We start from the raw sequence: 14,681 nt of genomic DNA on the forward strand, positions 1-14,681 counted from the left end.
GCAGAACAACAAACCAACTCAGCGAGCCAACCAACCACAACACCCACAATCTGAGCTACAAATCTACTCTAAAATCTTAGAATTTACTCTTTGATGTATACATGAGTAACTGCACCACCTAATTTTAACACAAAAGTGAGAATGTTCAAATACCTAGGATATATGACAGAGCTTCAAGGACCATGTTCATTTATAATACTAGGATAAACAGCTTGGTGGTCCCTCCCCATATTGTCAGAAATGGATGTACTTTTGCTCATACATTCTGCAAATTCTGCATAAGAAAATTAATTATCACTTCCAATTAATAACAGTAAGTCACAAAATGCAGGTTAAAAAGAGCAGGAAAGTAATTATGAGCAAACACAAAATGCCAGAGAAACTCACCAGGACTGGCAGTATCTGTGGAGTCAGAAACAGAGTTAATGTTTCAAGTTTGATATGACTTCTTCAGAACGCTAACAATAATAAAGCTATTATTAACTTGTGTAAAAAATGAAGTATGTTGAACTAAAGAGCTTCATCAACCCAGCTGCATGCCAAATGATAGTCACCACATATGGACTTCAGCAAGGCATTTGATAAGGTTCCCCACGGCAGGCTCATTCATAAGGAGGCATGGGATACAGGGAGATTTAGCTGTCTGGATTCAGAATTGGTTGACTGACAGGAGGCAGAGAGTGGTTGTAGATGGTAAATATTCTGCCAGGAGGTCAGTGCTGAGTGGTGTCCCGCAGGGCTCTGTTCTTGGGCCTCAGCTCTTTGTAGTTTTTATAAATGATTTGGATGAGGAGGTTAAGGGGTGGGCTAGTATGTTTGCTGATGACACAAAGGTTGGAGGTGCCGTTGATAGTATCGAGGGCTAGTGCAGGCTTCAGCGAGACGTTGACAGTATGCAGAGCTGGGCTGAGAAATGGCAAATGGAGTTCAACCTGGATAAATGCGAACTGATGCATTTTGGAAGGTCGAACTTAAATGCTGAATATAGGATTAAAGGCAGGATTCTCGGCAGTGTGGAAGAACAGCGGGATCTTGGTGTTCAAGTGCATAGCTCCCTCAAAGTTGCCACCCAGGTGGATAAGGTTGTTAAGAAAGCATATGGTGTTTTGGCTTTCATTAACAGGGGGATCGAGTTTAAGAGCTGCGAGGTTATGCTGCAGCTCTACAAAACCCTGGTGAGACCACACTTGGAATATTGTGTCCAGTTCTGGTTGCCCTATTATAGGAAAGATGTGGAGGCTTTGGAGAGGGTGCAAAGGAGGTTTACCAGGATGCTGCCTGGACTGGAGGGGTTGTCTTACAAGGAGAGGTTGACTGAGCTTGGACTTTTCTCTCTGGAGAGAAGGAGGAAGAGAGGTGACCTGATCGAGGTGTACAAGGTAATGAGAGGCATGGATAGAGTCGATAGCCAGAGACTTTTCCCCAGGGCAGGAGTGACTGCCACAAGGGGTCATAGTTTTAAGGCGTTAGGAGGAAGGTATAGAAGAGATGTCAGATGGAGGTTCTTCACCCAGAGAGTTGTGAGCGCATGGAATACTTTGCCAGTAGAAGTCGTGGAAGCAGAGTCATTAGTGACATTTAAGCGACTGCTGGACATGCACATGGACAGCAGTGAATTGAGGGGAACGTAGGTTAGGTTATTTTATTTTTGGATTAGGATTATTTCACGGCACAACACTGTGGGCCGAAGGGCCAAGTACTGTGCTGTACTTTTCTATGTTCTATGTTCTATATTCATGACACATCTGTATACTTTTCAGTCTTAAATTGTTTTTTTCTATTCCAATTGCAAAAGAGTTTGTTTCACATGAAGATACAAATTTATACGTTAAAGTTGTTGCAATAGCAATAATTGAGGTAAAAACTGAACTTAATATTTATATATATCTTGGTCAAATAAAATCAGACATGTCTGGAGAAACTCAGCAAGTCTGTCAGCATCTGTGAAGATAAAACATAGTTAACGTTTTAAGTTCAGTGACCCTTCAGAATATATAACTTGACATTGGCTAATACACTGAAAGCAATCCCATACCACATTCCAAATAGCTTCATATAAAGTGAAATTGTCTTGTGAAATGTTGTCTGCTCAATCTCTGGTAACTTTCAGAAAGAGGAATGCTTCCATTTTACCATGCCAGAATGATTTAAGCTCAGCTTCCAATATCAAAAAGATACTTTCAATTAAGTGCAATGAAACTTACCGCTGTTTCAAACGAGAAGGTTTTTCCTGATTGTAATCCTTATGGTTGTTGAACTCTGTTTTGGTACTTTCTTTCTCTTTTTCTGCTGTGGCTGAGGCCAGATGTCCATGTGCAGTTTTCATCAAAACTTCAAAATCAGAGTCTGCATCAAAATCTTCAATTTCATTTTTCTGAGGTAGGATATTGGTATTTGCCAAACCACCAATGGACATCTTACAGAACACTTCTGCACATTCAATGGGCATGCTCAGACGATAGAAAGCAATGTCTGTGTTGCTGTTTTGAGATCCAAATGACCTCTGTATGACTTTCAAGCAGGGCGAGCTGTCAACAGTGCCATCTATTCGTGTTACCTGGTACATACATGCCACAGAAGTGTTACCAAGCAATGTCCTGGTTTTCGCATATTAATTAAAAAGTACAAAATAATGTATTGTATATAACATATATTGACATTTGTAGCTAACCAAAACATCATTTGCTTAAAATTAAAGCCCACATTAAATATGCTGCTCAGGGATTTCTGTACAATTGCCAATTCATAAATGTGTAGACTTCATCTCATACAACTAAGCTTATAACCTAGAATTGTAGAAATGGTGTCTCACTTGAATGGGATCTTCAACAGTGTTAGACATTCTGTAGAGGAAGCATTGCTGCTGCAATGCATCTTGCAGATGGTGCACTCCTGCCACGTTATGATCGAGTTGAAAGAATGGTACATTTAAGGTGGTGAATGGAGTGCCAATCAAGCATGCTGTCTTGTCCCGGACAGTGACCAGCTTTTTAAGTGTTGTCATACTTGCACCCATCCAGCGAAGTGGAGAATATTCCACCTTACTCTTCATGTGCCTTGTTGATGGTGGAAAGACTTCAGCATGTCACAAGGTGATTAACCTGTCACAAAGTTTCATCTTTCATCTGTCCTTATCGGCACAACATTAATGTGGCAAGGACCTTACATTTCGTGAAAAACAGGCTGTGGATCGTGTAGGATATAATGATCGCAATTCAACTAAATTTTAAGACAAAACAGTGAGATGCTCTATTGTTGGGTATCTTGTGTGATCCTAATATATCACTTATCAGTCTAAACCCAGTTGTTGTCCATGTCTTGCTACATGTGGGCAGAGGCTGCTTCATTATTTGAGGAACTGAACACTGTGCAATTAGTAATCAACAGCCCCATTTCTCACCTCAAGGGAAACAGCTGAAGCTGGTGTGACCTAAGTCAATGCCCTGAGGAACTATCATGGCAAAGTCTTGAGGATGAGGTAATTGGTCTCCACAAAACAGTTATTTTCCTTCATGCAAGAAATGACTGAAACTGTGATGAGGTTAGGGTTAGGGTTAGAGAGCTCCCCCTACCCTGCGGCCCACGTTCCCAATAACTGAAATTTTTCTGGAGCTCTTTGATCCCACATTAGATCACATATTGCCACGATATCAAGCACAGTTAATTTCACTTCACCTTGAACATTAAGAACTTTTACCCACATTTGGAACCAAATGTGAGGGTCCTGGGAGATTCACAAATGACCATTGTTGAGCAGATTATTGGAAAGTAATTAGAGCTTTGATGGCATCTTCTATCATTATATCAAAAATGGAGTTCAGGCTGATGGGACATGAATTGGTTGGATTAGATTTGACTTGCTTTTTTAAGTGGGATTTTGTTAAAAAAAAATCCATCTATAGATGTCAGAATTTTCATTCTAGTTTACTGATATCACAATGCAAATTCAACTATGTGACTGAAAATACATATACGTTTCCAATTCAGCAATCCAATGAGAAAGTTGGGCCAGAAGGAAATGTAAACTGGAGAGAGTTTTAACCTTGGAACTGAGCCCCTATTGGAAGGATTTAAGCTACACAGTGGGGGCAAGGAATAAAATGTGGAAAGGTGAGCTATATCAAAAAGTAGATACAAGAGAGGAAAATAGTAATGTGGGAAATGAGGATCAGAAAACTGCATGAAGGGACAAAGAGAATAAAACGCCAACCATCAAGACCAGATTTTACACTAGGTGTTATAAACAAAAAGAAAAAACAAAAGGATCTGTCTCAGAGTGCACAAGAGCATTTCTAACAAGATAAATATGATCCAATAGACATTTGGCTGCTGGGTTACAAGCATTGTACCATGATTTCTTTAGGGGTAAATGATATTCAAGTAGAACAGGAAGCTAAGTAAAATGGGTGGGGTAGCACTTCTAATAAAAGATGGCATGGGCACAGTAAGGGCTGACCTTAGGTTCAGGAGATCAAGTTGTAAAATCGGTTTGGGTGAAAACATCGGGAAAAATACGTCACTTGCGGAATAGCCACAATGCGTGACAAAGTATACAAGACAAAATATTGGGTGCTTGTGAGAAAGGGGCAGCAATATTCATGTGTGATTTCAGTCTACATCAACTGGAAACATCAGATGGAGATCACTGAATGCTTTCGAAGTAATTTCTCATGAGCAGCATGCTGTGAAACTGACAAGAGAACAGATTATATTATATTGAATAACGTGACAAGATTGATCAATGACTAACAATTAACGGCAGCAGCAACCAGAATATGATTAAATTTCACACCCAATTCAAAACGGCAAAGATTGGATCAAAGCTGGTATTTTACACCTAAATAATGGCAACTATGTGGGCATGAATAGCTCAGCTAGCTAAAGTGAATGAGACAATCATAAGGAAATAGCAGGTGAAATTAACAAATATTTTGCTCATGTCCTAACTATAGAGGGTACCTAAAACTTCCAGTAGCAGCTGTAATTCAGGAGGTGAAAAAGAGAGAGGAATTTTGTGAAATCATGACGGAAGCGGTACTCAGCAAATTGCTGTGGGCTGATAACTCTGCTAGGATCTTAAATGAAGGCTCATGAGAATGTGGAGGTATTGGTATTGATTTTCCAAAATTCCCTCAATTCATAAAAGGTTTCCTCAGACTGGAAAACAGCAAAATGTAACCCCTCTATTCAAGAAGGGAGGCAGGCAGGAAACAGGAATGTATTTACCAATTAGCGTGATATCTGTCATTGGAAAGGTGATCAAATTGACAAGTAAAGAGATTAAAGCTGCGTACTTAGAAATCCTCCATGCCACCAGAAAGAGTCCGCATGTTGTGTGAAAGGGATTTGAAAGATAATGTATGCTGTGGATAAAGGAGAGCCAGTTGACATATTATATTTGGATTTCCAGATGGTATTTGATAAATTGTCACATCATGGATATTTAAACCTCATGGTTTTGTATGTAACGTATTAGCACAGATAAAAATTGGCCGGCTGGTAGAAAACTGAGAGTCTGCAAAAATGGACCTTTGTCTGATTAGCAGGATGTTATGAGTCATGTCCCACAAGAGTTTGTGATAGGGCCTCAAGTTTTTACAACTTACACCAATTACTTAGATGAGGGAAGCGAAGACATGGCCGTGAAATTCAGAGATACATGAAGACGGATCAGAAAGAATGTTATGAAGAAGACATAAGGAGGTTGCAGATGGATATAAAGAGTTTGAGTGGGCAAAAATCTGGCAGATCGAGTATAATGCAACAATGTTCACTTTTGCAGGGAAAACAAAAGAGAACAAAGTATTAATTAAATGGAGAATGATTGTAGAATTCTGAGGTGCACAGGAGTTTAGGTGTTCTGGTGCATCAGCACAAAAATTTAGTATGCAGGCAGGAGGTAAATAAGAAGGCTGATGGAATGCTACCCTTTATTACAAGAGAAATTGAGTCAGCGTTCAGATATACAAGGCATTGGTAAGACCACGTTTCAATTAAGGTGCGCAGTTTTGACCTTGTTATTTAAAGGAAGCATGTAAATGTGTTTCAGACAGTTCAGAGGTGTTTACTAGGTTGATTACTAGGTACATTTCCCTTCCCCTATACTTCTCCCGTCAACCCCATTCTAGGCCCCAAGAAGACGTTCCACATCAAACAGATGCACATCTGCTAATGAGGTAAACTGTATCCGCTGTTCCAAATGTGGCCTCCTCTACATCAGGGTAACCAAACGGAGGCTCGGGGACCGCTTTATGGAACACCTATTCTCTGTTCGCAATAAACAACTGCACTTCCCAGTCGCAAACCATTTCAACTCCTCCTCCCATTCCGCAGACGACATGGCCATCCTGGGCCTCCTGCAGTGCCACATGATGCTACCGAAGGTTGCAGGAACAGCAACTCATATTCTTCTTGGGAACCCTGCAGCTCAATGGTATCAATGTGGACTTCACAAGCTTCAAAATCTCCCCTCCCCCTACTGCATCCCAAAATCAGCCCAGCTCATCCCTGCCTCCCTAACCTGTCCTTCTTCCCACCTATCCCCTCCTCCCACCTCAAGCCCCACCCCATCTCCTACCTACTAATCGCATCCCACCTCCTTGATCTGTCCGTCCTCCCTGGACTGATCTATCTCCTCTCTAACTCCCCACCTGTATTCACCTTTACTGGCTCCATCCCTGCTTCTTTGATCGGTCTGTCTCCTCTCCAACTATCTTCTCCTCTATCCACCTTCTATCCGTCTCTCCTTCTCTCCCTATTTATTTCACAGCCCCCTTCCCCTGCCCCATTTCTGAAGAAGGGTCTAGGCCCGAAACGTCAGCCTTTCTGCTCCTCTGATGCTGCTTGACCTGCTGTGTTCGTCCAGCTTTACACCTTGTTATCTCTTGATAACTGGAATGAGTGGGATATCTTATAAGAATAGGTTGGACAGGCCAAGCTTGTTTTCAATGCAAGTTTATAAGAGTTAGAGGGTGATTCTTCCTAGGTAAGGAACTCGGAATGTTTGGATGGGAATGTGCAATTGGAAACACCAACATATTAGTCATAATCTTATTGAATAGCGGCGTAGGCTTCTGCTCCTAATTTATATGTTTTTATGTTAGGATGACTGAACTGTCCATGTATTACAAACAACAGCCACAAAATTCAAAGGCATCAGGTGCATGACTCAAAAGCTGAACAAAGTGCTGACTTTCAAAAGCATGTCATTAACAGTCTGGAAGAAATGCAATCTGTTTGAAATTTGTCACAGGGTTACTGGTGCTTAGCTCTGAATAATGATGAGCAAATTTCTTGACAATGTTATTCCCTTTGAATTTAAGACTAAACACAGATATCTACCCTACCTCAACATGTTCGTGGTTTGCCGGTACAGGTACAAACTGAGGCAACCGTTTACTAAACCACATTGTGATGTCTCTGTTCATGTTCACAGCAAAGGGTTCATATCCTTCTTGCAGCCCACAAATGGTGAAGTACTTCAGGGTGCTAACATCATTGCCAAAGTTCATTCTGCCAACTTGAGAGAGCCCCAGACTACAGACTGGAATAAAACCTGTGGTGTGAGTGGAAGGGCAAGGAGAGGAAAAACAATAAAAGCAAATCATTATTCCAGCACTTGCAGTACTAACGTAAGGCACATGGTTAATAACTATTGTGAGAAAAGGAAACTTTGGAGATAATTCTGAATTTGGGCAATCTGAGAGATCAGATAAACTGCACAATACATGTCTCAGAATAATTATTTTCTTTGACGCCAATGGGAAAGAAAACTGCTGCACAATGTTAGGGTAAGCCAATGTTTCCTATTTTATATTATTGCCCAGAGTCAAAATCTCCCCCTTGAGTTTGAAACAGCTCAAAACTTTTCATTACACCATCTTCTACAATAATCTATTCAGACCTCACATGCTGTGAATTTCCTTTATCAAGTGGCTAGTTAATTACTGAAATCGTAAAACATGGGAGAACTATTGAATAGAAATGTGGCTGCCTCACAGCACCAGTGACCCAGATTTGATTCCAGCAATAAGTGACTGTCTGTGTGGAGTCAGCACAATCTCACCGTATCTGTGTGGTTTTCCTCCAGGTGCTCCAGTTTCCTCCCACAGTCCATGCAAGTTAGGTGGATTGATATGCTAAACTCCCCATAGTGTTCAAGGATGTGCAGCCTTGGTGGATTTGCCATGGGAAATGTGGGGGTGCTGATGGAGGTGGGGAAGGCTGGGTTGGATGCTCTTCAGAGGGTCAGTGCAGACTCAATTGGCCAAATGGCCTCTCTGTGCACTGTAGGGTATCTATGATTCTATACTATGTACCTGCTGCAATAGCCATCTGAACCGAACTTAACACAAATTGTGAACAATTTTTGTGCTTTAATTTCCTCGGATGCTTGAGTATAATTCTAATTGGTTCAAGAAAGCAGTTCCAGTGCAGCATTTCCAGAACTGTTACATACTGGCACTCCGCAGGCCCAGGGGGGTGCAAGTTGATCTTACTCTATAATCTAAAGTCAGCTAATTAGGAAAATGTGCACAGCCTATATTGCATCATGTACTGGGACAACTGCAAGGGATAGTTGCCCTTGACAAAGTGTCAGATTTCACTTATAAACAATTTACAGCAAGAAGGCCCAATTGCAGACAGATAACTGGAGGCAAAAATCTTGTACTGAAAGGTTTTCACCAATCTGTTGCATAACATCCATCAGTAATGGTTGCAGAGTGCTTTGAGCAGAATTGTACAGACTTACCAAGTTCTTTTCTTGTAGCCTACTTGTTAATAATGGAATGAGAGCCCAAGTGAACCTTACCTATCCAAGTTCTTTCATCCAACAGAATCTTTTCCCATTGTGGTCCCACTTTGATGCTTGAAAACTATCATAATCCCTCATTGAGACGTCCAAAGAGGAAAAGACCAACTTAGAGCAAAGGGAAGGAGCATTGCTGCCTTGGAGATCACAGACCCAAAAACTTCCAAGTTCCTTCTAATTTGGAGTCACAACACCTGCTTTGAAAAGCACCACTATAGGGCATTGAATCTGTTGCACATTAAACTGGTCTCTTATCCACTTGCCCAGATGTTCATGGTAGCTCACACTGTGCAATAAATCACACTTTCATGCTTGTAATGCTTTTTGCACTAACTGTTTAATTAGCCCCTATGACTCATTGAGCAGGGGCATAAAAGAATTTGTTTTGTAGGTAAACAAAGTATGGAAGAAAATAATGCACTTAAGTGAGAGATAACAGAAACTGCAGATGCTGGAGAATCCAAGATAACAAAGTGTGGAGCTGGATGAACACAGCAGGCCAAGCAGCATCTTAGGAGCGCAAAAGCTAATGTTTCAGGCCTAGATCCTTCATCAGAAAAGGATGAAAGGTCTAGGCCCGACACGTCAGCTTTTGTGCTCGTAAGATGCTGCTTGGCCTGCTGTGTTCATCCAGCTCCACACTTTGTTAATGCACTTAAGTGGATGGATTGAAAAAAATGCATTCATCAGTTTAACCATCAGCAGCTTGAGCTCTAAAATGACACTGGAACTTCCACTTCAAACAAATCATACCTTTACACAGGAATGCATTTCGTTAGATCAGAGAGACATGTGTTTCAGTTTTGCAGGAAGGAGCTTATAGACTTACCTGTTCGAATATTTAAGAGACAAAAGGTCGCCCTGAGTAAATGATCAATGCTAAGAACAAGCAATTACAATTGCACCTCATGTAGCCATCAAGACCACCACACATTATCGAGCAGGAGATACCAAAAGGATGACAAATACATTCCTCCTACACAACAGGATGCTCAGTACTAAGAGTCTTTTTTTTCTCAAATCTGTATTTGACATTTGTGACTCCAACTCCAGTACTAAACCAGCTCTTAACAACTGCTGTATCACAAGCAGGCTAATTACACAATACAACACAAAGGACATTTGGGTTTTACAGGCATTAGGCTCATGACTAAGCATTTCAAGATGTCAAGATGGATGCACACATATATCTCAGATCATATGCACGCCACCCACCATGTGATAAACTCAGAAAATTAGGAGACTGGGATCCACAGCAGTCAAGGGAGTGAGGCCATTGTTTGATTCAAATAAGGGACCCCTTTCCAACTTTCCAAAATTACGCCAGATTGACTGAGGTTGCGAAAATGTGTTCCATGTGTGGCCAAATTTGCAGTCTCTGGAGGGGAAGCCAAAGACCACCATTGAAAAGATAAGTGCGTTTTTAAAAATACATAAATCAAACTGAAACCAAGAGAAGTGCTCCTTTTCCAGCTTCCCAACACACTGCGCCAGCAGCATCCACACAGTTTCTGCCCTGATGACAGCAACACCTCCAGTCCACACTACCTCTGAGAACGAAGATACACATGCCTCATTGATTGGCTCCTGCACCTTCTTTCAGCCAAGATACTTACTTAGTGAGTACTAGAGCCAGGTGAGAGTGAGAAGCACATTTTGGTGAGCATGTCACAGGCATAGGTCAGCAAACGACCAAGTAAGAAAAGTACCTGGACTCTGGCATTGAAAGCACTGCCAATGACTAGGTGCTAGTTCATCTCAAGGCAAGAGAGAACCCCATGATTTCAAATAATAATAACTTAAAGTCCAAACAATAAAGGCTGACACAGCTGATCACAGATGGGGAAAGTCGGGGTGAGGGTAGGTGGGGTGGAGGAGAGGAATGTCAGGCAGATTTCCTGTTTCATGGAGCCACATCAAAACAGGAGTCTTGAACCATCATAGATAAGAGATAATGGGAACTGCAAATGCTGGAGAATTCCAAGATAATAAAATGTGAGGCTGGATGAACACAGCAGGCCAAGCAGCATCTCAGGAGCACAAAAGCTGACGTTTCGGGCCTAGATGATCTAGGCCCGAAACGTCAGCTTTTGTGCTCCTGAGATGCTGCTTGGCCTGCTGTGTTCATCAGCCTCACATTTTATTATCTTGAACCATCATGTCAGGCAATGAAACAGACATAATAAAGGTGAAGAGAACCAACAACAGAAAAGAAGGGAGGAATTGAAGGCAAGGCCAAAAGAAACAATTTTCAAGTTTGACTCATACATTCTGGATGTGTTGGGGAATATTAGAAAATTCAGCTTTGCCTGCAACAGTACTAAGGTTAATTTTCACACAAGGCGTGTGATGTATGAAAAAATCATTGGTCCTCAAACAAGGAGCAGTCAATGTGTGAACAGACTGAAGAACCGAAGAGTTTTGCAGCACAAAAACAAACATTGGCACGCAAACCTCTTCCCAGCTTAATGCACCTTAGCTAGCCGATATATCACTTTTTACAGTGTTATTAAACTATCACAAACAGGACTGAAGTGACTGTCAATTGTAAGCAGTGAATTTTCCCACTCTGCCCTACTCACCCTAGCTATTATTGATATGCTACACAACTCCAAGTACTGAAAATCAATCAGAGTATTTCTTGTCTGAATCGATATTTTGCAGGTGTAGGTCAACAACTCATCCATGTTCACATCCTGTTCATTCAAGCGTTTGGAACGGCATATAATTATGCTTTGCACTTGAATTATTCAAAGCTTTCTGCACTTAAAAATGTCAAATTGTCAGTCACTACTAAAATTCAATCTGGCCCTTACTGAACACACACAATACACTTAGAGATAGTAGGAACTGCCAATGCTGGAGGATCTGAGATAACAATGTGTAGGGCTGGATGAACACGGCAGGCCAAGCACCACCAGAGGAGCAGGAAAGCTGACGTTTCGGGTGTAGACACTTCTTCAGAAATGGGGGAGGGAAGGGGATTCTGAAATAAATAGGGAGAGAAGGGGAGACAGATAGAAGATGGATAAAGGAGAAGATGGGTGGAGAGGGACAGACAGGTCAAGGAGGCAGGGATGGAGACATTAAAGGTGAATGTAGGTGGGAAGTTAGGGGGGGGATAGGTCAGTCCAGGGAGGATGGACAGGTCAACAAGGCAGTAGGTAGGAGATGGGGTTGGGGCTTGAGGTGGGAGGAGTGGATAGGTGGGAGGAAAGACAGGTTAGGGAGGCAGGGATGAGCAGGGCTGGTTTTGGGATGCGGTAGGGGGAGGGGAGGTTTTGAAGCTTGTGAAGTCCACATTGATACCATTGGGCTGTAGGGATCCCAAGCGGAATATGAGATGCTGTTCCTGCAACCTTCAGGTGGCATCGTTGTAGCACTGTAGGAGATCCAGGATGGGCATGTCATCTGCGGAATGGGAGGGGGTGTTGAAATGGTTTGCCACTGGGAGGTGCAGTCATTTGTTTTGAATCGAGCGCAGGTGCTTCATAAAACGGTGCCCAAGCCTCCATTTGGTTTCCCCGATACAAAGGAGGCCACATCAGGAACAGCAGATACACTATACCATATTAGCAAAATTGCTGGAAAAGCTCAGCAGGTCTGGCAGCATCTGCAGAGGAGAAAACAGAGTTAACGTTTCGGGTCTGGTGACCCTTCCTCAGAACTGATGGTGGCTGGAAAAACATCAGTTTATATACAGAAGATAGGGAGGTGGGTGGGGTAGGGAGTATACAATAGGGTAGAGCCCAGAGGCAAACAAAGACATTTGGACAGACAAAGGAGTTGCTAACCATTAGGCTGGGAGGGTGAATAGTTGTTAATGGGGGCTGTTAGTGACTAACAACAGGGGGTGTGTAGTGGCAGGCTACGTGGGATCGAGGCCTGGCGTGAGGGGTGGGGGATTGGGATATGGAAGTGTTTAGGCCCTAAAATTATTGAACTCAATATTGAGTCTGGGCGGCTGTACCGTCCCCAAGCAGAAAATGAGATGTTGTTCCACAGCTTGCACTGGGCTTGACTGGAACACTGTAGCAAGCCGGAAACAGAGATGTTGGTCAGGGAGCAAGGTGGTGCATTGAAGTGCCACTTCAACGGCCGACATCTCTGTCTCTGGCTTGCTGCAGTGTTCCAGTGAACACTGGGGATCCTAGAGAATCTGAGATAACAACCCTTCTAGGCCCGAAATGTCAGCCTTCCTGCTCCTCTGATGCTGCCTGGCCTGCTGTGTTCATCCAGCTACACACCTTGTTATCTCACCTGGAAACTGATATCCATTTCAAGCCTACTGACTCCCACAGCCTCCAGGAATGCACCTCTTCTCACCCACCTTCCTGCAAAAATGCCATCCCCTATTCCTAATTCCTTCACCTCCCTCCGCATCTGTTCCTGGGATGTGGCATTCCACTGCCAACATCTCAGATGTCCTCGTTTTTCAAGGATTGGAACTTTCCCCCCCTCGGAGGTCGAAAACACCTTTGACTGTGTCTGTTGCATTTCCCGCAACTCATCCCTCACACTCCCTCTCCCCAATAACAATCAAATCGGAATCCCCTTGTCCTCACCTACCACCCCACCAACCTCCGAATCCAAAGCATCATCCACCAGCACTTCCACCATCTGCAATCCGACCCCCACCAAAGACATTCTTCCATCCCCACCCTTGCCTGCTTTCTGGAGGGACCAGTCTCTCCGTGATTCCCTTGTCCGCTCCACACACCCACCAGCCCCAACACTTTTCCCTGCAACTGCAGGAAGTGCTATATCTGCCCCCTAACCTCCCCCCTCACTCCCATCCCAGGCTTCAAGAAGACCTTCCACATCTGCTAATGTGGTACACTCTATCTGCTGTTCCCAATGTGGCCTCTTCTACATCGGAGAAACCAAGCGGAGGCTTGGGGACCGCTTTGTGGAACACCTACGGTCGGTTCACAACTGGACCTATCCCCTCCCTAACTCCCCAACTACACTCACCTTTACTGGCTCCATCCCCGCCTCTTTGACCTGTCTGTCCCCTCTCCACCAATCTTCTCCTTTATCCATCTTCTACCCGCCTCCCCCCTCTCTCTTTTTATTTCAGAATCCCCTTCCCCCTCCCCCATTTCTGAAGTAGGGTCTATACCCGAAACGTCGGCATTCCTGCTCTTCTGATGCTGCTTGGCCTACTGTGTTCATCCAGCTCTACAGCTTGTTATCACACACAATACAGTATGGGTGACAGCCTACAATACATTCATCAACATGAACTGATCTCCTCTGATTTTGCTCACACACGAAAAATATTTATTTCTTTCCCTTAGCACTCACCACTGATAACTTGAATTTCCTCATGTAATCTGCACAACGAGGATTCTAGCAGCCTTAAGGAAGGACTCCCCCCTGGCATGGCTTGCTGCAGCACTGGTTAATATGAGCAAAAAACATAACAGAGTTGTGGGTATGACTTACACTCGCTGTATTACAAAAACTGGATAAAGCCAAGCTGCTGCAATAACAAGGCATTGGAAAATCACATTTGCACAAGGCATAATTAATTCTGCAAGGTTAAAAGCTTAAACATATTTTTAACATGATATTAATTTGGATCATATGAACTTATGCTTGATAACACAGGACTGAATATTGCTGAAAAGAGGGCGATATTGCTAAAACATTTTGTTTTCCACTCTCCAAGACAAACACAAGAATTCCAAATTCCATTACATTAATTGAAATTTGACATTCTTGCATTTCTCCTAATGAGTGTAAGCAGGAAGTGTCTAGTGATATGTCTCTCTCTTTAGTAACATTCAAGTTTGATTAGATAAATTATTTTCACATGTGCCTTATGGGCAGGGAGCAAAAAGGGGTTGGTGACAAATGATGAGAA

The 14,681-nt window shown here is 42.8% G+C and overlaps 1 protein-coding gene across 1 annotated transcript in view; it reads right to left on the reverse strand.

Moving 5' to 3' along the window:
* The window catches only part of ryr2a (ryanodine receptor 2a (cardiac)), a 684,685-nt gene that overhangs the window by 272,259 nt on the left and 397,745 nt on the right, over positions 1–14,681 (reverse strand). Inside the window, exons 28-29 of the mRNA XM_048535805.2 lie at positions 7,347–7,555; positions 2,205–2,557 (exon numbers count right to left, since the gene is read on the reverse strand). Of these exons, the coding sequence (XP_048391762.2) occupies positions 2,205–2,557; positions 7,347–7,555 (562 nt within the window). The remainder of the gene's footprint in view (positions 1–2,204; positions 2,558–7,346; positions 7,556–14,681) is intronic.

The sequence above is a fragment of the Stegostoma tigrinum genome, chromosome 9 (genome assembly GCF_030684315.1).
Source record: "Stegostoma tigrinum isolate sSteTig4 chromosome 9, sSteTig4.hap1, whole genome shotgun sequence".
Lineage (NCBI taxonomy): Eukaryota > Metazoa > Chordata > Chondrichthyes > Orectolobiformes > Stegostomatidae > Stegostoma > Stegostoma tigrinum.